At 44.0% G+C, this 26,936-nt stretch overlaps 1 protein-coding gene across 1 annotated transcript; it reads right to left on the bottom strand.

The window, feature by feature from the left end:
- Positions 1-984: 984 nt before the first annotated feature.
- Positions 985-26,936, bottom strand: tasora (transcription activation suppressor a). Its single transcript, XM_088915149.1, has 23 exons — positions 26,514-26,936; positions 20,875-21,020; positions 20,678-20,770; positions 17,429-17,501; positions 16,574-16,665; positions 16,211-16,345; positions 15,434-15,564; positions 15,102-15,133; positions 14,436-14,541; positions 13,398-13,501; positions 11,964-12,067; positions 11,152-11,224; positions 10,975-11,049; positions 9,877-10,569; positions 9,272-9,624; positions 8,828-8,957; positions 7,665-8,563; positions 7,185-7,307; positions 5,487-5,646; positions 4,782-4,890; positions 4,105-4,283; positions 3,430-3,585; positions 985-2,888 (listed from the first exon to the last, which is right to left on the bottom strand). The coding sequence occupies exons 1-23, from the start codon at positions 26,827-26,829 to the stop codon at positions 1,426-1,428; spliced, it is 5,745 nt and encodes a 1,914-aa protein (XP_088771275.1). The 5' UTR covers positions 26,830-26,936; the 3' UTR covers positions 985-1,425.

Below are 26,936 nucleotides of genomic sequence, written 5' to 3'. Positions count from 1 at the left end.
GGAAGGAAGGGAATAGATTTTCAAATACCAGACCTTCCAATGCAAAGTTTGTATAGAACCAGCTCTGTTTGATTAACAATTCATTTGCAATTGAAGAGCTGTACCCAAGACTCATGCTGGAATGGGTAGGAGGAACTAGTATTTGGCTAATCCTGAAATAAGGGAGCTGACTAAGAAGTATCAGACTAATTCTCGTGCCCTACAGTCATACATCTTTTTCAAGAACTTAGATGACAGGACTTTCATGCATACGTACAGCTCAGAAACCCATCTTTTCAGAGAATGTCCTTTCTCTCACTGTCCAATGCAGTGATCATATTGTTAGCATCAGAAGTCTCAGAAGCTTTAAACTCAAACAAAATTGTCTCCCTGTCATTTTAACACCCACAGCCTAGGATTTTCCAGCTAAAGCAGCACGTTCAGAACCTTAACATCATGTTGAAGAACAGCATAGGGAGGTCCTTCTGGAAGCATTAACACGTGCCATCCATGAGACTCCTGCCCACGTCAAAACCAGGAGGTCACAGGTATTCAGATCCTCAAACTGCATCTTTTGCTTCTACAGTGTACAGGTAGCTCATGGGTCCATGTTCAGTCATTGATATTTTAATTGAAATTTATACATGGGAAGAACCATTCGTGTTGCATTCTACTCCGTCAAGCTCTTTTGGCTTAAATTGAATTTAAAATAATTCACCATTTACCTCTGTTAATGTTTCACAGTACTGTTAGCAGATGTGGGGTCTTTGAACAGAAAGCCTCTATATTACCCTGAATATATGAACATTACAACCCAAACCCAATGTTAATTGTAACTGAGGTTATGGCAATAACACCCTAAGCGTCCTGCTGACCTTTAGGCATGTCCCCAATTCCTTCACCTGTGGTACGTACGCCGTTGCTACAGGTTTTGCTCACAAAGATGATTCGCAGAATCACTCCTAATTATCGCTGTAATTAAGTCATCAGAGTCAGAACTCTCCGTTTTCATACAAGCGGGTTTAATAGAAACATCCACAAGTTTTGACCAACCTAAATATAAAAAAAACAGATCTTTTGAACATTAAAACCAGTGGCTGTCATCGCCCTTTGAATACAGGATTTTAGGAAGGGGGAGGCCTAAGGGGTCTGGGGAGGAGAGGGGGAACTTGCAAGTCTAACTCAGATATCCCCCGTTTGTTCGGGAACCATTCAAAAAGTCTGAACAAATACAACAAACGATAACAAATTTAAAAAAAAAAAACGCTGGACGTCAAGGCAGCAAAATCATCTTGGCAAATACAAAATATAGTGGTTTGAATTTGAAGGGGATTTTGCCTTGGCAAGCCTAGCATCCAGCTACACCACGTGAACTGTTGATGTCCGTATTTGTAGAAAAAAAAACGGGTTCCGTTAAAGCGCTCTGACGATCTATTTACATTCTGCTCACCAGTTGTTTGACCGGTGCGAGCTGTAACTGTCTCTTGGAGGGTAATACCTGTCCCCTTGGTGGTTACGATTGCCCACCCAGGGGCAGAAGTCCTCCGTGAAGTGCGAGTAGTGTCCTCCTCTCTTTTGATAGCCCCAGCCGTAAGGGGCGCCTTGCTGCCATTTGGGCGCGCCCCTGCCTCTGTGACCCTTGCTAAGGTTCCCTCTCCCACGGAACCCCCCCCGGCTTCCCCTCTTTTGGCTGTCCGACATCCCAGAAGTGGGACTGCTGGTTCTTGCTTGGTCCCTGGAATCCGCGCCCCCCTGTGGTGGAACAGGGCCACTACCCTTACTACTGCCCGCCCTGCTAGGTACGGTCCCACTGGGGATTGTAGCCTTTCCTTTCAGCTGATCCCCAGCAGGTCCCGGAGTGAGGCTGCCCTGGCTGTTTGGGGTCTCGCTGCCAGGAGTGGACGTCTTCCCATCTCCCTTATTACTGAAGCTAGCAGAACTGGGAGTACCCCCTCCCTGACTGTTTGGCGTCCCGGATGCACTGGTTCCACTGACGGGGCTAACTGCATGTCCTTGATCGCTTGCTGTAGTGGTGCACCCTCCATCATTCTGACTGCTTGGAGTCCCAGAGGCACTGTTTGCACTGCTTGAATGGCCCTGACTGCAGGTATCTAAGGTCTGTGAACCATCTCCCATGCTGTTCACAGTCTGGGAGGCAGAATAAGCAGCCCAGGGGGAGAAAGCATGAACACTTCCCTTATGTTCAGAGGTCTCACCAGCAGGATTACCCAGGGGCACTAAATTGGAATGAATGCTACCCCTGTTTGGGGTTCCACATGGTGACTTGCTGTCTCTGTGTGCTGCGGGGAGTTGACTAGCCTGAGTTACAGGAGCGCCAAGGGTGGGTGTTTGCACAAGCCACATAGCCTGGCTGATGGCACTCTTTGGGGGAGCACCGGGAGGGCTCACAGGAAGAGCGGAGGAGGTGGTCTTGTTCTCCAGCTCCTGAGTGGTCGGAGACTCCGGGAACGCGGGGGAAGTCGAGAACCCGGACTGCATGGCCGCGCTGAGAAAGCTCTGATGGGTGTTCACGCTGAAGCTGCCGCCGCACCCGCCTGACGCCGACGAGTCCCCATCCAGTTCAACGTCCGCCGCCGGCTTCTGCTCCGGCCACCGGTTCTTCTGGCCCGAGCTCCTGAAGAGCGAGATCGCCGACTTCAAAACCTCGAAGTCCAGCTGTTGCGGAGTCTTGGGCAGGAAGGGGGGCTCCTGCAGGACGGGCAGCTCCGGCAGGGGAGGCTGGAACACCTCGGTCCTGGGTAGGGGCGGGAGGTCCACCTCACTGAGCCGCTTATCCAGGCCATCTTTCGGGCAGGGCTGCAATGGCTCTTCGATGACGGGAGAGTTGTCGCCGGAGTCCAGGGACATGTCGTCCTCCTGCACACACGCGTCCTTCAGCGGTGCCGCCACTGGAGAGACAAGCACTCGGTCACACAGGAACAGTCAGTCAGTGGCCCTGAGCCAGCACACTACTTCAGTACACATCCAGAAGCTTACACAGTATGTTATAAACTCTTCACCATCAGCGTTATGTTCTTACTATTCCCATTCATTGAAACTATACTAAGTACAAGTTTCTATGCCAAGTACTTTGGATGTCACACGGAAAAAGCTGCTTGGGCAGGATGGCAGTGCTGCGTTCATGCAAGGACACCAATGGATCACAGACTTTTGGCATATTTCAGACTATTCTCTTACTGCTTCTCAAAACAGAAATCATTGGCATTGCTCTTAATTACACAAAATTGGGCAAATAAAAGCAGTTCCAGAAAGGCAAAACCTACACTTAGTAGTTAGGATAGTCAAGAGGTTAAGATCTCTGAGAACTTGATTACTTAAAATCACAGTTCTCCTAGATTCCAACTCGAGAGCTTTGTTTGGTCCAGGGTTTCACACACGGTGCTGGGGCAGGCAGGCTGTGCTCGTGATGTGGGCAGGACCGTCACTGACCTTTGCCAGGTGCCTGAGAACTGCCTTCTGGGGCCAGCTGCTTCTCCTCGCTGCAGCTGAACCCAATGAGGCTGTGGAAACTGGTCATGAAGTCGTCGATGCTGGCGATCATTATGCCGTTGCTGGAGTAATGGGGAAACATCTCAAACCTCCTCTCTAGAAAATAAACCCACAGCGCAGGGGGCGTATGAAACCACCACAATTTCAGATCGGGAGCGATTTGGTTACAAACATGAGGAGTTTTGATTGAAGAGAACTACCGCAGTTAACTTAAATACTTGAATATCTGAACATGTAAAAATTAATTTTCTGAAAACTATTGTGTTAATGCCAGGAGAATCAGACATTTGGACCCCTCGAGTTGTGCTGTAATATATTTCAATGTTTCTGTGACACTCAAGTATGTACTGTATAACCTTCATTGAAAAAAAGCCTAAGGGGGTGAGAATCAGGGAGCACACTGAACAAGACGGGAAAAAGGCACACAAAAGCCAGCAGCCTGTCAAAAGATGAGCAGAGAGGACGAGATGCAAGCAAGATGAGTTAATCAACTGGGAGACAGGAAGGGACAGCAACGAAAAGAGATGCAGACATGGATGTGTGTGCAGCAGAGGCTTTGCGTGAGAAACAAGACGGCATGTGTGAGTTCAGATTCAGAAAATCGGGGTGGCACACCTGTCAGGAAGATGATGTGCCGATGCTGCGTGTTGTGGGCCTGCAGTTTGATCAGGCAGTCCAAGTCAGGGGCGTGGCGGGACGGGGAGTCGCATTCATGATAAGGCAAGAACTCCACAAGGTGCTTCTTCTGATATGCTGTTAGAAGGTTGAGCAGGCTCAGGGCATCAGGCTTCAATCTATGCAGAGAGAGACAGCGCCATTATCTGACCGCCCTCATCACCCGAGACCTAAGGCTTGCCTTTCAACTTTCACTATTCAGACAAAGTACAGATCAAGAATGAAGATGTTGACGTTAAGCTCTTTAGAGAAACTCGCCTAAGTCATCTGCATCTAATGAAACATTTATAGTTTGTCGATCAATCAAGCAAGTGACTTGTCCAATTAACGAAACGTTTTTTTTTTTGAGGGCTGAAAGGTATCCAAATCGTGATTGCAATGATCGCTAAATTAATCACCTTCTTAATGGTTCTCTACACATTCCGCTGGACTTGGGAGCTTCAGGACCACAGATGGAGACACCTAGTGCATCACCAATATCCAGCCCTTACTAACGTGTAGCTCATGGTAGCAAAATGCCAATACCACACCTTCATAATAATGGACAGGTTAGTTGGGAACACCAGGGTTTCAGTCCATTGTAGCTGCAACTGCAGAGTAGAAACACCAGTACTGACCTGCCCAGCTCCTTCAGTTTCTTCTGCGTTTTGCAGTGAACCTTCCATTGCCAGCTGCTTTCAGAAGTGCTCTGTTCTTCCAGGAACTTGAGGAAACACTCCAGCCTCTCTGGAGAGAAAATATTGCTTATGCACAGTTCTCGCAGAGCATGCGGCATAAACACAACCTCAGCAATTCTGTTAAGGATAGTTTCAATGAGGTTTGTAACCCAGATTCTCAACTAGTTACTAGGAATTATCCTACAGTAACACACTGAGCTTGTGAACCTCACACGAGAAGTTTCAATTGGTCTTTCGGTTATTTTTTAACTTTGTATAACATTACTTTTTCTGACACAATGTGGTTCCCTTGTATTCTTCCTGGCCATCAAATCATGTTCTTACAGAGGTTTTTCCACATTATCTCAAAAACAGGTAATCACAAAAAACAGTCCACAATTATTAAAATGTCTGTCCCCACTTGAATTGTTCCATGTTTTTTCCCCCCAATGTTCAAAACTCACTTTAAACCGATAAAAAAAATCCTGAACTTTGTCCTTCACACTTTTGAAACACACTATATACATTCTTGCAGTGCGAACACAGTGTTCTGTACTTGGCTGCACACTTCAAAAGTCTCATTCCAAGAGGTCAGGCTAGATCAGTAGCATAACCTAACAGAACAGTAAATCCCTTGAAAGCGAGACCCTTGCTGAAACGCCTCACCGTAAGTGATGAAGTCCGGGTTCAGAACGAACTCGTCCGACACGACGAAGCCCCCCGACACAAACAGCTCATTGTATGTGTGGTTCTTCACATCGTCCAGGCTGTCCACCCCCGCAAAACTCACAGACTGCAGCTTCTTCAAAGAAACCAGGGCAGGAATCTGTTACAACAGAAAAAAACAGACAATCCAGTTGGTGTGGAAAGCACTTCAGAATGGAAGAAGCTGAATTCTGCACAGGATGCTTTGGCGTGGTACGCACACCACCCAAGCCCTTCTATTAAGGACAATTCCAAAGTGGTTTGTGATCCAGAACTAGTTACCAGAATTTGTAAAACAGCTCAGAAAACCGCTCATTGTCCCGCAGTAACACATTCAGCATGTAAACATTGAACACGTAAGAAAGGAGCAGGCAAAGGCTGTGTAATTCTCAAAAAGAAACAAGCTCTTTAATTGGTTCAACCGGTAAAGGCACTTGCTTGAAGCCCAGGTCAAGCTGTAAGGCCCAGGTATGGTGCGTCTGAACCTGGACCATGTCACTAGCTAATAGTGACTGGGACTCCCCAAGTGTCAGGGCACAACCAGTTGAATGCCATTGGGGTAGAGCTCGGTTTAGCCAACTGGAGCTCTCTCAGCTTTCTGGTAAAACCTTAAGTCCGGTAAGAAGCGGGATACTTCAAAACATCAGAAATGCTTCCTGTGGTCAAGCATTTTTTTTTACAACATAACACCATTGATGATCATAAATGTCTGGATTATTTTCAGAAACTTCTTCGAAAAGAAACATTCAGAATTTGAACTGTATACGACTATATACGCTCCTTAGAATCCTGATGGCAGCAACTATTTCCTCTACTTTGAATCTCTTTTTGGATTAGGATGGATAATTCACTGCACTCAAACTTTGAACTTACTGCTGCTCAACCACATTACATAGAAATTAAGGGAGGAAGGTGCTCAATGACTTTCTTTTTGTGTGTTTGATTTGTTCTACAATTTAGTTTTAGATGCAGTACACAGTTCAGTGCAAGTCTGGCCTGACACGAATGTCAATGCTAGCTGCATGAGTTGTAGCTTTAAGTGGAACTGCAACTCTAGTTTTATATTTCAGGGTTAGAAAGAATCATTAATGGATGCATTTCAAACCACAATAAAAGTAAAATGTACCCAGGAACTTGTAAAACCTCCAATTCACATCACGAAATAAACTAAATTTCCAGGTACAAGCAGTGACACGTTCTGCGATTCAAAACGAGTACGGTGCGATTCGGTGACATGTTGCAGCCCTATAACACTGTAAACAAAGCAGGCTTGTGAATATATCGCTTTTAATCCAACAGAAATATCGCGTTCAATTTCAAGACTATGTTGCTGACAAATACTACTTACTTGTTAACTCCGCAATCAGATCACGTTGGAACATTTCTGCTGTGAAATGTTTTCTGCACAACCTGTACTTATTTGCTTGTGCATCACATTACATTAGTCATCACATACACCAGTGACTAGTGAGCAGGAAGGGCTGCATCACATCACAACTCATGGGAACTCAGAGTACTTTCACAAAGTTCAGGATTTCATGCTTAATTCAGAATTTGTAGTTTTTTTCCTATGACGTCAATGAACTTTTACCGATATTTAATAACCGGTCTAAGAACTTGGGACTGCACTTCCCCTTTAAAGCTCCAAGAAAACTGTACCTTGTGCACATGAGTAGCAATGTCCTCGTTCTGAATGATGATCAACAGCTTGTCTAAATTGTTCTGGCTCTCCAGGAATTTCTGCGGCTCACACTCCGAGTTCCCTAATCTCATCAAGTACTCCTGAAACGTCAAGAAGGAAGAGATTGTGGTATTTTAAATGCATTCCAATGTATGCGGTTTCCAGGCTGACTGGTGACAAAAAAACACTACAGCACACAAAGGAACATTTCCTCTATTAGACCCAGAAGTCTTAAGTATTAGAAAAGCCAACGCACGCCCAGTATATGTGGAATACTGCTAGTTTTTCCCAAAGTTAAACAATTTATATTGATCATTTTCTAAGGTTGGCTTATTTTACAAGGTGATCTAACCATTCCTGCATCTACCCTCTTTTCCCTTCAGAATCATGAGCCCTTGCTCTAAATATTCGATTACTCGACAGAGGCGTGGAATACCTTGACACCCACGGAATCATACCTTTATTTCAGTGCAGACCTCGCTTTCTCCCTCCGAGTGGATATAGAACTTCACAGTATTCTTTTGCACGTCCTTGATGATTTTGACTAAGCTGCTGAACACTTCCGGTTTCAGCTGGCTTATCAGGTTGTTAATGGACGACGGTGCTGGACCCAGGACCGCACTCTCAGCGGGGTCTTCAGTGGGGGAAGCATCGCCCAGCAGCGGCACCTGGTCTTTACTGTCTACAGTCAGTGTCTCTGGCTCCTCAGTTGCGGTTCCAGAGGAAGGGTCCCCATGCATGGATGCTATATCCAGATCAGTCCTCCGGAAACGTTCTTGTGCATCCAGAGGTGATAATTGCCTCTCCTTTACTGCACCAGGTCGAGGTAGACTTTCAGGAGGATGGCGCTGAGGTGACAACGTCAACGGTCTTGTAGGAGATACAGGAGGAAGACCAACATGATCCGTTTTAGAGTCGATCAAGTCGCTTATCTTCTCACGCAATGTGCTCACGTAGCTTTGGACGGGAACCGGTGACGTGTAGGAACAAATATAGTTTGAAAACCCCAACAGCTGGTCTGGGATCGAAACAGCTGGCCGGGAGCTGTAATAGATATTCTCCCGCCTCAGAAGATCTTGTACTTCCGTGGAGAACCCAGTGAGCTCTTCACTGAGAATGCTATCCACATCCCTGGGCGGAGAGTGCTGCTTGGACAAACCGGGTGAACCCGATTCCCAGGTTTTCTCTTCCTCAAACTCAACATGGCTTTCTTCCAAAGGAGGTGCAGGGGGGGTGGCGTGGGCCATTTTTGGGGGTGAACCGTGGTCCTCCCTTGGCCTGTGCAGGAATCGAGGGTCATGGGGATTGTCATCTTGACTGAAGCGGTATGACAGGCTCTCCGTGTGAGACTTAATTCCTGTGAGAGAGTGAAAAGGCTATATAAATCAGATGGACATCAGTTACAACAGTCTACTGGCAACGTTTTTTCAACTTTTTGCTTTTGAGGACTGGGACAAAGCACACGCAATCATACTGTGGTGCTGCCTAGATCCACGATGGAGAAAAACACAATGAAACTGGGAGTAACAGAATGTGTTTTTATGAAACACATCAGCACAAAAAGAAAAACAGAATAGTGAAGATCCTCACATTGACCTCACATATTGCCCCTGCCCCTCACCTGTGATGGGAATGAGTTTCCAGGTCATCTGGCCCTCAGTAGCCGGCTCCGTTTCCCAGTGTTGTGTCTGCTCCAGCTGGGTGCTGGAACATGGGCTGAACTCCTCCAGACTGCTCATGCTGCCCCCCATCTGCTCTCGCAAACACACAGAAGACACTTCACCCTTTCACCTCCAAATTAACGTTTCAAGACAAACATCAAAAAAAGACGCAAAACAGGACACTGTATTTTTTGTGTACTTTGTTTTTTAAAAAATGCTTTTTAAATTCACCCTTCAGCACGATTCTAATAGTTCTTACATGATTTCTACATTAGCATAATACCCGATTTTTGTGACATATGACAAAGGAGAGGAAAGTAGCTAAGGACAACAACATCCGTGACGGCTCAGGCGAGCACAAGCAGTGACCGGCAGGGGTCAAAAGTCAAGAAAGGGAGCTGTACCTCAGCGAAGTTGTTCTGGACGTCTTCGCCGGGACTCTCACCCCCAGGCTGCAGGCGCAGGTTGACATCGCACTGCCCGGACAGGCTGTGTCTGCTCAGGTTGTCGTAGGGAGGCACCTCGTGCGGCTCCAGCCCCGTGATCCCAGCAGGTTCCTCGGGGGGCTGGTCTGGGCCACCGGGGGCAATCGAGCCCGGGGTCACGGCACCGGTCAGGGAGTCCAGCAGTAGCTTGAGCAGCGTCTGGGTGTCCGACATGGGCAGACTGGGGTTCTCCTGTGTCCGCACGTCCATATCACGCCCCGCTCTGCCGTCAACGACGGACGACAGGAAACCAGGAGACCGCTCCCCCTCGCCTGAGAACACAGCAACAGCATTACAATCAGGCATATTCTGCATCAGGAGGAAAAAAAAACTAACACCGACCAGAGTTTTGCTATGACTGTCATTACAATACCAACAACTATCAGGTGGTTGCTGTTATTTGAGCTTTCTGAACAGAGAGGAGTTAAAAAGCAGCACATGCTCAACCTGATGCACATATGCATGGCATTAAACCTGCTCTGCCTTTATCATGAACAGCGTGGGGACTTGATTCAAGGCCTCACCTTTGCGATCCACTCCATTGTTGCTGTAGGTGGTCCTCAGATACTTGCAGGCTGTTTCCATATCCTCCTCCGTTTTCCTCTTGAGCCCTCGGGCCTCGTGCCAGCTCCCATCCTCGTGCTCCTGCTCCTCCCCCTCGAGCTTCCCTCCCTCGCCCAGGTGCTTTTTGCGCATCTGGATGAGGTGGAGGAGCTCTTCCAGCTTCCCCTGGTCATAGTCAGCCGTGACCTGGGGGCCATTGGCCTGGGAGCCCGAGTTGGCGACCTCGTTCTGGCTGTCCGAGCCCTCCCAGTCCGACACGGGGCTGTACTCCTGCGGCCGGCGGTAAGCCTCCACCATTTCCTGTACCCGGGCCACGGCCAGCTGGTAGGCGCCGGGGCTGTAGAGGTAGTTGCGGAGGAAGCTCTCGATATTGTTCTTCTTCTTGGGAGCTGAGAAGAGGAAGCGGCGGTCGTCCAGCTTCTGCTCGTACTCGAACATGACGAAGGTGCGGATCTTGCTCTGGCCCTCTGCCTGGCCGCGCAGGTAGTCCCGGGCGTGGCGCTCCACCCCGGGGCTCAGCGCGGCGGTGGGGTTGGCTCGCATCTTCATCAGGCCGAAGTGGAGTGCCGGGATGAAGGTGTCCAAGTGTGGCACGACCGGCTTTTGCCCATCCATCGCGAGAGGGTCCAGATAAGAAGGTTGGGTTTTTGAGGCTGCCGACCAAAGAAAGCCATTTTGCTTATTGCGGTTTCAAGGCTTTCGGTGAGAAAACACATGTAAATCCAAAGTGGCACCTAATTAATTAGCATCACGGCCATTTTTAAAACACTCATGTTTAGAAGCCTTTAGAACCACACATCAAAAATGTTTTATAGGATTTGTGAACAAAGGATGCGAAACACCAGATCTAGAACTGAGAAACAGGGCAAGAAATCACAATACAGCCACTAAGATGTTCTACATTATTTTCATTTCAGCTTTTTTCAATGTTTTTTTCTCCTTTGTGGTTGTTTCTCTAACGCAAACAGCTAAGACTTGAAACATGCCTGCCCAGAACTCCTACATGTTATATCGCCTGACCTCTGCCAGCGTAAACAGCCAAAGATTCTCATACTCACCACAGTTTAGTACACTACGAGACTCCTGAAACAGAAAGAGTGCCTGGAGGCCCTTAACTCGCCATCCTTTCGTTTCTGGAACAAATAGTTAAAAATGTAAATTGAGCGCTGCACTTCATGGTAAGATGTCAAACTGTTTGAACATCATTACACCTAGGAAAGACGGACTTGACTTACCAGTGGGAACGGTCATCTGAGAGGAGGACAACAAGAATAAAAAGCCTTTGTCACACAAGGGATTCACTAGCACCTGCCCAGAAATACAGAAGGCTCATTAATTTAATCAGCAGTAATTCTGTATTGCTCTTGGCCAAGAGCGAAGACTGCAATAGCTTCGGGACTCTTCGTTCCTACCACGCATCTAGCAACTGTAGCAACTCTGAATCCCAATGCCCTGAGCGGAGCTTCATGGTCATGGAGGCTAGGAGTCATATGTGGATTTTAATGTCAAGTTTTGAGAACCGTGGACCCAAATCAAATACGATAGATTTTGCAGTTGCTGAATTTACTAGGTCTGCTTTCACCCCCCACTTGCTTGAATTTTGGAAAGACCTCATCTCGTCTCTAGCACCACAGTGGAATGTGGGTGCCTTCTCATTTCAGAAGCTATTTGCTTCCTCAATGTGACCCGGTGAACACCACCAATACCCTTTGTATTACATTTGTGAAACAGAATAACCAAAATATGAGCTGAAGCTAAATGAAAAAGGTGCGTAGACTAGGTTAGCAACATTTTAAACACAACAGAATAAACCTCACTGTTTTATTGCACATTTTCAGTTTATTAACACGCTTTGTAAAGTAATCCATGCTTATGTGAAATATGTGTAAAAATGGTTTAATCAAAGCAATGCACACAAAAATACTTAAGCACTCTTATAATATAGCCTGCACACAGTACAGTGAAAGAACAGCCACTTGACAGTCAGGATACCACCTACAACCTACAAAAGTCAGTAAATGCTTACCAGTATTTTACCTGTACTTACCATTTTCTCCTTCTCGAGTTTGTGAAGCAGGCTTGCTAAGCTGTTCCCAGTCTTATTTTTCTCTACCATGTCAAACAGATTACAGTACATGCCATTCTTCTGCACTGGAAGACAGAAATGTAGAGCTGTGCTGAAACAGGCTGCAGTACATTTGTTTTCACATAACTTCAGGGGCATCCAATCATACTGGTACTGGAGGGGCAGTTCGTCAATAAGCTTTCAATGGTTTTTATTTATCTGATCATGGCTTAATTGGACCAAAAAAAAGGTGAGCACACTAGCACCCCAAAAAAAAGGTGAGCACACTAGCCTTCCAGAAGCAGGACTGGACAACTACACTTTTAATTACTTTACATTGGGCTGTGGGAAACAGCCTTTGGAAGAAATGTCATTTAAGGTTTAATAAATTGGAGGTACGACTACTGTATATTACACACACAAAAAATCAAAGCCCAACATGTAAGAACCATATTTTTTCAAAGGTATTCCTGTAATACTACACATCAAATGTTAATTATTTGCATGCGTGGCTTTAGGATGCACTAGTAAAAGTTTACATGCCACCAGCCTAAAAGTGACTGTTACATGGCCAAAGCATCAGATTAGTCATTATGAAGCCCTGGAGATACAAATGTGTCTCTTAATGCTTTAAAGTGCTATAGTTACTTTAGAACAGCTAGTTAATAGAAACACTGAATCTCTTTTGTATCAGATTTGTTCCATTATGAACTACATTCATTAACAGCACTACCAAAAAAACCACCAAAACAGTCACCTTAAAAATACTGAATTTTGAGAACAAGCAGAATTAAGTACTACACTGTACAGATACATTTAAGCACTGTCCTGTAATTGTATTTGTGTGTACCCAACATCATTACACAAGCTATAGCTAAGAGTCTCATTCACCAAATTTATTTGTAAAATTCAATGGTGCATCTTAAAAGTACCTCTCAACTAATACTTTAATTAGAAATTGCATTTAAAAGATAATGGAGTTTTTCTTCCTTAGATTTTAATATACCTTGAATTCACTTTCAATTCGTTGTAGTAAATTCAATATAGTAACAACAAAACCTAATTCTTGCTTGGTCATTGGTGCTAACTACTGAGGGAACTACTACACTGGTACTGACAATGCTATTAATTCAACATACATGTATTAATGTGACAAAGGCATAAATTACCTTTAATACCAACTGCAAAATAGCGAGATGAACTGAGGTGTTAATATGGCTCCTGAGGCTCATGGCGTGAAAGTTGTGGCAGCCATTTTACAGGTGGTAGACAATGAGTCTGTGACTAAAGGGCAAGTCCTCTGTACGTGGAATGTGCACAAACCAAGCTAAAATCTTTAGTGTTTGTGTCTTGGTAACTTCAGCTCCTGATTAAGGGGTGAACTTGGCAACACCAAGAGCACAGAGATCCACTAACCTTCCCGGACTCCAGTATACGTGTCCCTATAGAAAAGAGCAGCTGGGACTTTTCGTTTCATCTGATCCAGGCTCATCACTGTACCAACGTCAAGTTTTTCTGGTCTACAACAAATAAAGGGGATTTCAGACCAACGGGTGCTGAGGAAAAAACCAAAAAGTAGCAGATGCAACCAGCAAAGAACCTTCTTTTTTTTGGTTTGCTTCACCGAGTTGAAAACACCACAGTGCATCTTGACACCATCCTTCAAACAAACCTGTTAGTCTGAACTCTTCCTGAGCTCCGCTTGTTTTGAAGTAAATCTCTTTAGCAAGTTGTTGACTGCTCGATCCAGAGGGTTTTTAGGAACCTCTGGGAGTTCTATTGTTTGGAGTCGCAGATCTTCATTTTACACCAGATTCTGAAGCTTTCCCATCCCCACACAACAAACAGAACAACACACCCCCCTTCCCCACCTCAACACGTTCCAGGCCCAAGCGCATTATCAATAAGTTTTGTTGACGCGCCCTCAAAGTGCACAGTCGCCTTATCCTGGCAGGAACGAACAACCATGAAAAAAAGCCCTTCCTTGGATGTTCTATCCATCAGGCTTGAATAACTTAACTCGCTCGAAATGCAACTCCCACCTGTACTTTAATAGAGCATGATGTCTGTCGTTTGTATAGACTGAACATTTAACACAACAAGTTGTTTTTTTGACCTACCTAAATATTTAAACTGATTTATTTCTTATATGTAAGTCTTCCCAAAATCCCATGGCACACCCATTAACCCCACTGACTTCTGAAGACGAACCACTCTGTCACAGCACACAGATTGAGAGATTCTAGTTTTAAACTGCTAGAGCTGGATTTACAGTATTAAGCTGACATGTGCCAGGGTGCTCCAGAGTGCCATAAAAGAATGCTGTGGTTTGAGAAGGACGTGCACCTTAAAGCACACTTTTAGCTCGCTAAAACAGACTGACTCATCATGCATTGCACCCCCTTCAAAGACGAACCCCTTTGGAAGTGTGGTCTCGAAAAACGGGAAACTCACAGTTTGAAGGGAAGGAAAGGCCGGGTTGCAGACTTCAGGGAGACATGACACAGCAGTCTTCCACGGTTTAGCAGTTGCCCATTCCACACCGTGTAGGCCATTTTGTCTGAGGCAAAAACAGTGAAGTTAAAAGGGGAAAGCAGAAAGTTGTCATATTTAAAACCACAAAGGCTATATAAGTTATACAACTAGCAAACTAAGCTACACTTTATGGGACAAAGATCTGGTTTCTAAATGATGCAAAATATAGAAAGTGAAACTTGGTGACAAAAATCTCTTTAGGATTTACCCATTTAATCTCAATGTTCAGGTTGAAGTACATGGATACAGTGTCAGAGCTCATCAATTAGAATTTCAAGCCTCCCTTCCAACATAGTTTTCGATTTTCCCTACTATCTTTAGCTCTTAAAAAAAAAAATATAGGTCTTCAAATCTGTCTCTTTCTTCCAACTTCCTGTTCTAACAGGAAATACTGCGAGAAATCTTGGGGGCAAAAAATCTTAATATAATCAAAGATCTCGACAGGCAGGTATTTTAGACCATTTTCACAAAAATGCTTAAAATTGATTTAAGATTTTACAGAAGCCAGGGGCGCTCTACAAGTGCAAAACTAAACTAAAAAAAAAACAGACCTCCAGGAATGTCAATTCGATACCAAAATATTACCTCTGCCTCCATCGGAGCTGTTGCTGTTTGATCTGAAAGAACAACCAAAAGAGTTTGTTTTGAGACAAAACGGAAAAAACACAAATGGAAATTAATCATGGACAGTGAGTTAGTCATTAGACATTATTCAAGACATTACCCACCATGCGCAACATACAAAAGGAAGGAAAACGGACAATCTCAATTATTCTGCGTTCAAAACTTAAGAGAGCCGTCTCGTTAAGAACCAAGTGTGTCAAAGAGCGACCCAGCACTCGATGGTTAGTGCCACTTAGAAGATGGTTTGTGCTTTTCAACTTTATGCTTCAATGCCGACTGTGGGAAGAAAGTACCTGAGAGGAGCCATAGGTTTTGGGTTGGGTGCTGCCTCCTTATCCTTGTAGACAAAGGACACGACAGCATAGGGACAGACGTGCCTGGGCCGCTTGCGGATTTCATCAAAACTGTACTCGTAGAAGTATTGCTGCAAATGCAATAAGCACACAGCGCCGCTCTTACTTCAAAGCGCATACAGTTGGCAGACAGAACATACTAAAATGATCACTTGATAACCTTTGGGGAGATCAGATCTATACGAAAGGCGGGGTCAGACACTGGTACGTCATCTAACTACTGTGAGCCTGACTCAAAAAAAGAAACCTGTGCAATAAAACTGACGTCTCAGAAAAAGAATAAGAAAATGTGAAAGCTGAAAATTGTTAGCTCTCTTCGGGTATGCAACAAAATCCCTGCCCTGTCAAAATCCTCTAGTTTAAACATCTATTAATCCTGTCATCATGACAGCTGTGTGCAACTGTCTGTACAACTGTATCGATGCTTCTTTGCTGGATTCTGGATCCTAGGAATTTTGGGAAATCTAACAACATTAATAACATTGTTATATCGCACCTCGTCATGCATCCTTCTTTGTTCATTGTTATGCAATAAATTAAGTTACAAATTTCACTCGCCACACAGAGTATTGTTTTTAAATATATTATTAATTATGAAACATGTTTTCATAAGCTTTCTGATTTTTCCATGACAGGCTGTGAAGCAGTCTCCGGAAGTACGATTAAAGGCTTCGCCCGACAATGGGGCGAGCGCTCATCGAGAGCGCTGGCGTGTACCTGTGTCAGCTCAAACGCTCTGTAAGAGAACAGGGAGGTCACGCGTGAGGCGTTCTTGGACACGTGGCAGTCAAACTTGGGTGTGGGGTCCAGCACGTTCTTAGACATGTTTTCATATATGCTCTTGACTCTCCCCTGTCAAAAACAAAGAAAACGAAGGTTTGGCAACAGCTTCAGGTCTCCTGCATCTCTGTGTCCTCAAGTCTTACGAGATTAAATGTCTTCCCCCCCCCCCCGTACTGTACTGTTAAACAGCCAGAACTACTTCACACCAACAGGCTTCCCCTACAACCTTCAAGTCGAAAATTCAGAAAGCAAGCAAACTGATTAAAGAAAAATTCTTCCATGTTCAGAAAATTTTACCTTCATAACCTTAAATATAATGAGATCACCAGTGGCCCCAACATCAAAGGGATTCATCTGCAGTAAATCAGAGTGCTTGGACACGTAGATGCCTGAAAGAGATCAAAATAATTAATATTGTCTATGTTACTGATGGTGATACGGCTTGTATCATCTTTATTTGCATCTTTTAATTCTCTTATCCTTAAAAAAATAAATATACTTAATACATAATAATTCTTTCCTGAATTTAATTAATATTTTAAAGTTCTTACATTACTAAACCTTTAAATTCCCAATTTAAATTTAAATTCTGGGTCAAAATGTTGCTATCCTTGACTCTCTGAGGAGCCCTTCTAACAAAACTGCCACAAGTACTACAGTAAACTTGCGGCACCAAACCCAGTTGCTTTATGTCTGTTTAAATTTAAAGGGGAACTGCAATTCTGTTTTTATATTTCAGAGTTAGAAAGAATCGTTAATGGGTTTATTTCAAACCACAATAAAAGTAATATGTACACCGTAATGTGTAAAACCTTCAATTTATGTCACAAAATAGACTACATTTCCACGTATGTGCAGTGCCATTTTCTGAGATTCAGAACAAGGCAACAAAATGTCTGGTGAGGTGAAGTGGCCCTATTACATTGTAAACAAGCAGGCTTGTGAATACGTCTCTTGTAATCCATTATAAATATTGCTCTCAACTTCAAGAAGGTTTTTCCAGTAAATGGAACTTGATAACTCTGCATGCACATCATGTTGAAGCTTACAAACATCAATCAATGTGTTAGGAAAATTAACTTTACAACAAAAACACACCCTTTGGACATTTAGCAGTCAATGTACAATGTGCTGCTTCACAACTGAACGTACCCATCGAAGGCTTCGCAAGCGTCGTTATCCTGGAATGTCCAACTGACAGCCCCTTTTCACAGATCAAGTTGAGCTAAAACATACAAAGTACAACAACTTTAAAAAAAGGCTACTTCCATTGTTCCACAGTTTGTAAGTGACAAACTAACAAGAAGTGAGACATTATCGTATTTTTATCATATTTTTGAAACTACCACTCCATCAACTTACCAGAATTCAAAATAAGGAACGTGAATGGGTCATCATGTCTTCTCTCATTCATATCATTTATGTTCATATGCATGTCCTGTTGTAAATTAAGTCTTTTTCGGCATATGCCTTTTTTTTCTTTTTGAACCCGACAAGCACCCAACATCATTAAAAATCTTGGTCCCATTAACTTCACATTTTTTAATGAGGAACATCTAAAGACCAGGATTGATGTGTAACACTCTACATCTAGACAAGATCATAAGCAAAGCCATGTCATATCCAAACAAAACAGACAAAACAAGGTCGACAGGCATGCAAACTTTGAACAAATCTGTGGCCAAAACAATCCAGGTGCTACAGCACCCATTACACCTTATTCTATATCCCATATCCGAGAGGGTCCGGGATCAAAGAGTGGAGTATGCGTGCTCCTCTCGGAAACAGAGGTGGCAAGACATCACTCAGACAAGATCCCCAGTGCTAGGGACAGGCCGAAGGGGGAAAGCCGAGCTTTGGAGCACAAGGCAGAGGAAGTGGGCACGCTGCTCATCTTTTAATCGAGAAAATATCCATCATTGAGGTCTGGAGTAGGAGGCGTACGTCTCCATTGTCTCCTGTCTCCTCCTGCCACACACACTTGGTCTTCGGCCTCAAGTGGAGAGGGTGTCCAGGGCACAGTAGGTATGCCCACAGCATACCTACTGTGCACCTGAGGTGGGGGCTGAGAGGATCCTGTCCTGCTGTCTTATAACCACACTTCTGGAAGCTCAAAGCGGTAGGCAGGGGAGAATGCTGGGAAGGAGAACGCAACCTATCATGTGTGGAGCTGTCAGGGGGAGGGGGAATTCAAGGGGCACTTGAGCAGAGTGCAGGGCCACAGTTCCTTCTTTTCTGTTTTTATTAATAAAATCTCTAGGCTTTGAAGGAGGAGAGGGGGTGCTTCCGAGGACAGGGTCTTTGAGATCATGGAGTACTCCAACATGATTCTCCATTCCAAATCCTCAGAGATCCCAGAATTTTCCAGGGTCTGGGCTCTTCATGTCCCAGAAGTCGGGGAAGACGGGGGGGGGGGGGGAAACAGTTATGTGGATCTACAAACCCGATGAGGGGAGCACTAGCTCTCAATGAACAAGTTGCTGTGGGTCTATAAGATCCAAAAAAAGGCAAAAAAACACCTGTAAAATCTCAGAGATTCCATCTAATGCAGGCAGATGTCAGAAAAAAATAGCATTGTTCTATCCACCACACCCAGCATTGGAAGCAAGAAGGAAGGAGGTGTTGGACTTTGGTATACTCCCTAGCAAGGGGTGTGACAAGGCACTCGACTGTATTCAGGATGACTGTATTCTGCCTGATAGGAAAAAGCTTCACATGTCAAAACAGCATAAATCACAAGAACAACACTCAACTGAACATGTTTGCCTAAAAGTATATATTTTTTTTATATTCCAACTATAAATCTCTGTTATAAAGTGTATCCTGGAGGATTTACAGGCTAGCGCACTCTAGTCTAGTGCACTGCATTCGTTTAAAAATTGTACAGCGACACCTGTAACTTACTTGTATTTTCCTTCCGATGGGTTTTTGTCTGTGCTCCGTTAGGGGAGGGTTCAAGTTCATTATCAAAAAGGCATTTAACATACAGTTAGGCAAACATTTTCAAAGGAAGCTTGTATACATTTATCAGTAAAGTACTTAAGAGTTAATAACTATGCTGAAGTTTCTCAGCCAACACCTTTAACACACTTCTCTCTTGATGAGCTGAGCTACACAGCCTAAAACAGTGGTGCTACAGCCGGGACAAAATTCTTCAAGTGCTAGGACAGCAGGAAAGAGATGCAGACTGAGGCAGGAGGACCTCTCTCATAAGGCAGCTCTGAATATTTGTGCAGAGCGAAGATCTGCCAGAGATCCACAGGAAAAATGGTGCTGAAACAAAGTGCTGCTTAACTGTTCTCCATTAATAATTAACGTTTATTACCACAAGGGCATGCCATGCCCTGCACTACTCTCTGTTAGTTCAAAAAATGGACTCCTGCTGCAGTACTCCAATGATAATCAAGAGGTCCTCAGTGCTGGACCTACTCAGGAAAAACTGTCAAAGCCAATGGTAATATCGAGAGATCACTGAGCTGATAACCTATTGCTGAGGTCAGCAGGACAACTGTGTTGAAAATTCTTGAGAAGAAAGTGAAGAGCAGCTGTGTTGAAGAGGTGTAATGGTGGCCAACCACAGCCTCTTTAAACCTCTTTATCACCAAGTGAACCAAGTTGATTGGTTCAGATGTGCTGTTTCACACTACGGTTTAAACAAGCACGTCTCGACCCGGGACCAGAGAGAGAAAAATGCAGTGCCAAGAAAGATTCCTGTTAGTCCTGTTGCAGCCATCTTCTCTAAAGTGTTTCAAACGATGCGTGTGCTACTTCCCTGCACTGAAGCATCTGTCCCCAGTCCATCATTTCAGCATGGCTCCATGCCATTCCTGCAGCAGTTTGCACACTGAATCTCCAAATGACATTTTAAAACAGAATTGGCTTATGGGCTCTTAAGCAAAGCATTTGTGATGTCCCAGGCTGCGCATCCTGTGGTACACATTGTGTGTCTCGCTTCGCTGACCTTAGGTCAATCTTCTTCAAGCGGATCACCGCCAACTGGTGTTGGCCCATTATGAATGGGTTGTACGCCTTCACACCAAGCAAGACTTTAGACACTGGCCTCCAGCAAGCATGCCACACCTCTGGTTAAAGTGACCAGGGTGGAACCTCAAACTCCTGGATTCAACAGCTCATCAAAACGTTTGATAACGCCAGCAGCAGAAAACTGAAAAAACATCTAGACGGAATTAGAAGACTCTGGGTCCTCTGTGTGGCTTGTTTCCCCCCCCCCCCCAATTCTGTCAAGTAAGAGAATAATTTGGGGGAATAGGCATTTTGTCAAAGAGACGGCAAATCCATCCAAGGCTTTCAATAACGATACATTTCCACAATGCTCCACATATCATTTTTAGCTAGCTGCTCGTTTCACAGTGGTTCAGAAGCTTCTCGGCAAAAACCCACCTTTGAGCGGTCCGCCAGCAGAAAACCATAGGATTCCACCAGCTCCTTGTCTGTCCTGCCTTCCTGTTTCATTTCCCTTCTCTTCTCCACAAACTAGACGGAAACAAAAATAGATGAAAACGGCAACCCCGCAGACCGCAAAAACCCAGAGTTGGCACCACTCCGTCATACTAAACAAAAAGAGAAAACAATCTTGCCTCCTTTTCCAGCAGCTCGCTGTGCACCAGGCTGGCCTTGGTGTATGAAAAGGCGCCTGCTGAAGAGGATTCCAGATAGCAAGAGGTGATGATCTTCAGGATATCTTCAAACTCCCGAGACTCCAAAGGCACAGACTGAAACAGAGCTGGAAGACGGAAGGGCAGTTCATTACATAATCCCATACTAAAACTAGGATTCCTAAAACTAGGAATTTTAGGAATTCATCAGAGACAACAAAAACTTCAACCTTATTTTGGTCGTACCCTTTTACCAACTTTTATCAATAACACCATACAAACAAAAAAATCATTTCAAATTAGTGTACAAAAGCAGAAATCAACACCATAATTGAATTCAGAACACAATGGCTTCTGCAGGATCAACAAACTTTCTTTGGCCCCTCAGAAACCCTTCTTGGCAGGAGACAATCTGAATGACACGGAAATGCAGTTTTCCTTCTGATCAGCCAGGCTGCAGGGGTGACCAGTGCCTAAAACATCCCACACTCCATCACTACTAAGATCAGCGGCACAAAGTGCAACAACATCTTGCAGGGAACTTTAAAACATGCAGCCCAAGTGCTGCCTCCAAACTTGAGGGCAACTAGCAACTGTTTAAATTAACTCTGCATCCCCAATATAATATATTAAATGTGGGGAAACAGAGAAACTCTCAATTCTACTGTAAAAAGCCTGTTTTTTGTTCAAAAGGCAAATTAAAAGCAAGACAAACAGCTGTGAAGCTTTATTGTTATTTTAAAGTAGTGTGCTGTAATGTCTGAAATGCTCCTCAGACACTTCCCCTGTATCTCCACATTTAAAAAAAAAAAGCATAAATTAATGCAAGGTCTTTTTTTTAAACTGTTACTGTTTTTCACACCACCACGTTTTTAAAACCACCAAGCAATTTATGAAATTCAAAGTTATTTTCTGAAATCGCAATACCTTCATGGACGACACTGCAGAACTCAACACGTGCACAGGGACAGTGAGGACAGGGTGGGTAAAAAGTGAGTGTTTGTGTTCAGTTGGTGGTCTGAGAAGGGGGGCAAAGGTGTAGGGCACAGAGGAAATACTTCATTGCTTGCACACAAAGTTTAGTAACCCAAAACAGCAAAAATCAATTCATACAAGGAGACCAGATGGGAATCTTTGGTGCTGATTGATGCAATTTTCTGCAACTAGATCACAGTCCTACACTGCAAGTGTGGAAGAGGCATGCTTGTATTTGTACCGATTGCTCCACTCCAGGTGCTAAAATGCCACTTTGCATTCAACATGCTGCTGTCCCCATCTGTAAGGAACTGGTGGTTTCACTTCTGTCTGAGTGAAAACAATCTCAAGTGCAGTCAAGAAAAAACAAATCAGTCATTAGCTTGGCTCAATTAAGGAAAGCATATGTGCAATGATTCTACCCATGTAAAAATAATACACTCTTTAATAAATTTCCAATTAAAACAAATGTTTTGCTGCTACTGAGAATCCATTACTTGGCAAGGAGCACCTGATACAATTTGCTATGTGCCTGACCCTTCGGGTAAATGAAATGCATTTATGAGGAGATCTTGACACTATCATAGCTCCTACCCTTCATTTCTTTTTTTTAGAAACTTGCAGATATCGTGACAGTTAAGAAACAAAATACAATTAGAAATAAACTTTATTAACCTTTCACAGCCATCATCTTCTAAAATAGCAATTTCTCCCCTCAAAATGCTTTAGACTCAGCGGTAGCTTCACTGAACATAGTAAATTGGGGAAAGAAAATGGAACAAACTGACAAGTCATAGAATTTCTTGACAGCTCTTGCATCTCTACACGACAAAACTCCGGAAATGAATTCTGGGGCATCCTGCATTCTTTCATCCACAGCCTTTGTGACATAACTCCTTTTATAAGCTATAAACAACATTAAAGATAAACCTATTGGGTCCTTTTGCACCGTAAATGACTAAAAATCCATTATTTTAACCAGTGCCCCATTTTAAGGTTGCCTGTCCAAGCCCAAAACTGTAGGAGGCACTACCAAAAAACAAAAACATTGCAAAAAAGCCAGAAAAAAAAGTGAGAGGCCTTTTCAGGATTATAGTATTGGTCTATACTCAGTCTATGCCACAATGAAACAAGGATGGTGGAAGTTTTAAATCTTGACAAAACATACAAGTGTCAACATCCACCCTACACTCTGCTTCGGAGAAAAATGTAATGCCACGTCATGTACTTGTCCACATCTTAACTCAAGAGAGATGAAAGGTGTGGCACAGAACTCAAGGCACAAAGAGGAAGTCGAATTAAAAACAAACCTACAAAGCGAGCTGCGTTTGTTGTTGAAACGTCGATTTCCAGGATGCGTCTCTTCCTGTACATGTCAACGCAACTTTGATGCACGCTGACTGCTGCCACCTTTACTGCACTCCACACAATTCTGGTGGCAAACATTCACCAAAAGCACTGTTCTGAGCCACCTGCTTACACGTTAAAAATGGATCTTTATACATTAAAACGGAATCAGGACGGTTCCCTCAGCCTGGTCAATGGCCACAACACTACCTCTTACCACGCTTGAGATCATGGCTTTGTAAAGCTGATAGTTTAAATCAAGGCAGCCTTACAGAAAGGGTTGTCAAATCGTGCTTCAAGAAAAACTGCTAAAAGACTCCATTTTCTCCAAAATCCTAAATGATTTTACCAACGTTAAGTGGTGAAAAACTGCTCCAGGAGGGAAGATTCTATTCATCACTTCACTCCCAACTCAACACCATCATAAATGGCAGAGCGCCATTACCGTAGATGGAAATAGAGGGCCACCACACACAACGCGATGCCATAGACAAGAAAATTTCTTTAACTCATCCCCCGTATTGTAAGAAAAAAAAAGTCTTACCGACATATAAGTCAAAGGCGATTTAAAATCACCTTTTAACCGAACAGAGCGAAACGCGAAAAATTTCACAGGGCGACAAAACTCCCATTCAGAGTTTTGACGCTTGACAGCCGGCACTTATGAGGGGGCCCTTACAATCTTCCCCAAAGATGGACGCGTTCCTCCAGCAGTCCAACATGTTTGTCACAGACGCCTTATGGAACGCCCTCCGGATTTGCACGATTGTTGGCATGGCATGCCCCCAAAAAAAAAGTGGGGAAGAAAAGATGCACACCAAAATGCAAATGTAAGATTATCTTGGTGCAGAAAAAAGTGTCTGAATATCTAACCCCTGAGAAGCTGGCACCATTTATTTTGCGGTGAAAGAGGAAGAGTCTGGTTCGCATTCATAGGAGAAATAAATAAACAGAAGGGAGGAAGAGGTGAAGACACCCAAGCGTTGCATCAGATCTATACGAAAAACTGAACTAATATTCCATAAAAATATTCCAACCCGCAGCTCCATGCGAAATTACTGACCTACTAAAGCTTATTTAGAAAAGGCATACAGTGAGGATAGCAACATGGTTGCTCTAATTAAACTACAATCAACTGGTCCATGTGTCACAGGTTACAGAAGGATATCAAACAGGTGTTCTATGGAGCACAGTGAAGGGAAACTAACTCATGAAAATCATTATCTAAGGATCATGTGCGTATTCCCAAAGTCTAAACAGACAAGGGACAGAGCAATTGTTAAATATGCGAGAGACTCAGGGTCACGTCTAGGGTACTTTCACATGTCCAGATGAATCGAATCAAAAGCGCATAACTGCATTCAGCCACTGCTTTTTCCACTGGTGGGCACACTCCTCGATCTAGTCGCTGACGAAACTACACATTTCATTCACTGCAATGCACAATCCTCGCAACTCATGAGTTTGTTTTCTCTTTTGGTGGTTTCCATGAACTCTTCTGTGTTACTCCAAGTTCCGTGACTAAACACAGCTTCCTCAACAACAAAAAAAAAAACTTTTGGATTGATTACAGAAGACTTAAGGCTTGATCCAAGACGGTGTCGATTAGGAGCTCATCCTCCGCCAAGCAGAAATGAGAATTCTTAGAAAGATTTTAGTCAAATCCACTGTAATTAAACATAAGCCATGTAAGGCTGTGGCCTTTAGCTTCTTTTTTAACAAAACGCACAAAAGTTTGGGTACTGACGCAAGTTTTTTCCACCCCCTTTAGATAATTACCTTCTTTGTCTCCTCCAGCTTTCTTATTCAAAAGTGAGCAGATTTTCAACAGTACTAAAAACTGGTAGTTATACAGTAGCTCAAGGATAACTCAACTGTGAATATGATCACTGAAAAGGACGCTCAATATTGTATTCAAAAGGCCTGAAGAAATATGGGGCTTTGCTTTCCAAAACAGGCAGTTTTAATTAGAACCTGAAACCTAGTGATTTCTCATTGATGAGGCAACACCATTTCTTTTTTGTGCTGCCTTGCAGGTGTAACGCCATTTTGGCAATGTCCAAGTGTAAGCAACACCGACCTGTTTACATCAGATAACGTAACTATGCATTGTCTAAACATGGCAGCCTCGTGCTGTGTTTTCATAGGAAGCCTTTTTTCCCCCCCGACCATCCTGATGCACCTCGCGTTTGAAACAAACGTCGCCATTCATAAACGTCAAACAGCCTTGGGCTCAATATCATGTTGCAAGCAAAGCCACAGTGTGCTGCGAGACTCCGGGGAACCGCCCCATTCATTGGTAATGAGCACCTCCTGGCAAAGGCCTCATGAGTGGACTGGAGAACCTAGACACTGTTGGAGCCCCTTGGGGTTTACTGGAGCCAAAATATGACCGTAAGGCAGGTGGCAAAAACACTTCTTCAATCTGTATGGCACTTGAGCTCAAGATTGGAAAGGGAGTGGATTATCACGGTATGCCACTGTCTGGAAGATGATTCATAAAGGTCTCACTATAGCAATGCAGTATTGAGAAGACGTTGTACTAGTTGATTTATCGCTAACCATAGTCTAAAATATTGGACTCAAGACCTGACCCGGTAAAAGACAAAGGACTTTGTCATTTACTGTATTTTTGAAACCCTGTCATTAACATTGTTTATTACTATTCTTGTACAGTGTTCACTGTATTGAAGTAATAAAGCTACTCATCCCATCACCGTATGATTTAATTACATGTACTTCGCCAGTTTCCAGTGGGGTGGCCGACCGCTGCTGCGTTTGCATATTAAGGACTCCGTGAAAGATCCAATGACGATGATGGGCGTGGTCAATAAGCTACCCAAAGCATGAGACCAGAACGCAAATGTGGAAATATACTTTATATTTCTACTACACCGTTGCCAATAAAAGTGGCGTGGTCTCCAGTTGGGGGACTAAATTTTTTTTAAAAAGAAAAAAAGTAATTCCAATGACGACTGTGGGGAGGGGGAAGGGGGGGCTTCTTTCGAGGCAGAATAAACTCAACAGGGAAAGTACCATCTTCACGTGGTTATCCGCTGTGTGGTGGCTGCCTCCAGCGTTTTAACTTACCTGCGCTGTTGTGCATTGTCAAGTGCTGACTTTCATTCAGACCTCACGATTCCCGTTTAATTAACTAACCTCCGCAGATGGACCAATCCCAAAAACATTCTCTACCCTCAGCCGAGTTAACTTAGCGTTCTCGCATAGACATGCATCGGATGAATTAGGACTCGGAATACAGCGTTTGTTTTTTTTTAGGAATAGTGAGAATGCACAACCTTTCCTCTCTTTGTTCTTCCTGGGAATCTGAAAGTTTCGCCGTGGCTGCTCTTCTGAAGCTCTCTGACACGCCGAAGGGGAACTAGTGTGCTTCAGCTCCGACATCCCGCTCCTGCGCCGCTCGGCAGTCTCTTGCTCCCCCAATAGTTTCTGTCCTTCACATCCAGCTTGTTCGCCATCTTGGCTGGATGTGACTGTAGTCGAGACTGGCAACAAATGCCTCAGAACATCATAACTCTCCACAGATGCATCCCCGTCACGGATCCCACTGCCTCCTCTAGAGTCCTGTGCTTCATTCGAGCTGTTGGTGGCCATTTCTTTTCAGATTACAAATGTAGCGTTCGCCGATCCGTAGTTCAGGAGACTGTTTATTTTTTGCTCTCCCAACTCTCAGCCTTCCTCCGCCATTCTGCCTCTCTGAC

This window comes from Atractosteus spatula, chromosome 5 (genome assembly GCF_055471065.1).
Source record: "Atractosteus spatula isolate fAtrSpa1 chromosome 5, fAtrSpa1.hap1, whole genome shotgun sequence".
NCBI lineage: Eukaryota > Metazoa > Chordata > Actinopteri > Semionotiformes > Lepisosteidae > Atractosteus > Atractosteus spatula.
Note: the sequence above shows the minus strand (reverse complement) of the source record. Positions and strands in the feature narration are given on the sequence as shown.

Excerpts from the sequence above, each read along its gene's own strand:
- tasora (XM_088915149.1), bottom strand. The coding sequence starts at position 26,829 with ATGGCCACCAACAGCTCGAATGAAGCACAGGACTCTAGAGGAGGCAGT. Across the intron at positions 11,225-11,963 it reads AACTCGAGAAGGAGAAAATG|GTGCTAGTGAATCCCTTGTG; the intron begins GTAAGTACAGGT and ends ATTTCTGGGCAG. Across the intron at positions 8,564-8,827 it reads GAAACTCATTCCCATCACAG|GAATTAAGTCTCACACGGAG; the intron begins GTGAGGGGCAGG and ends ACTCTCTCACAG.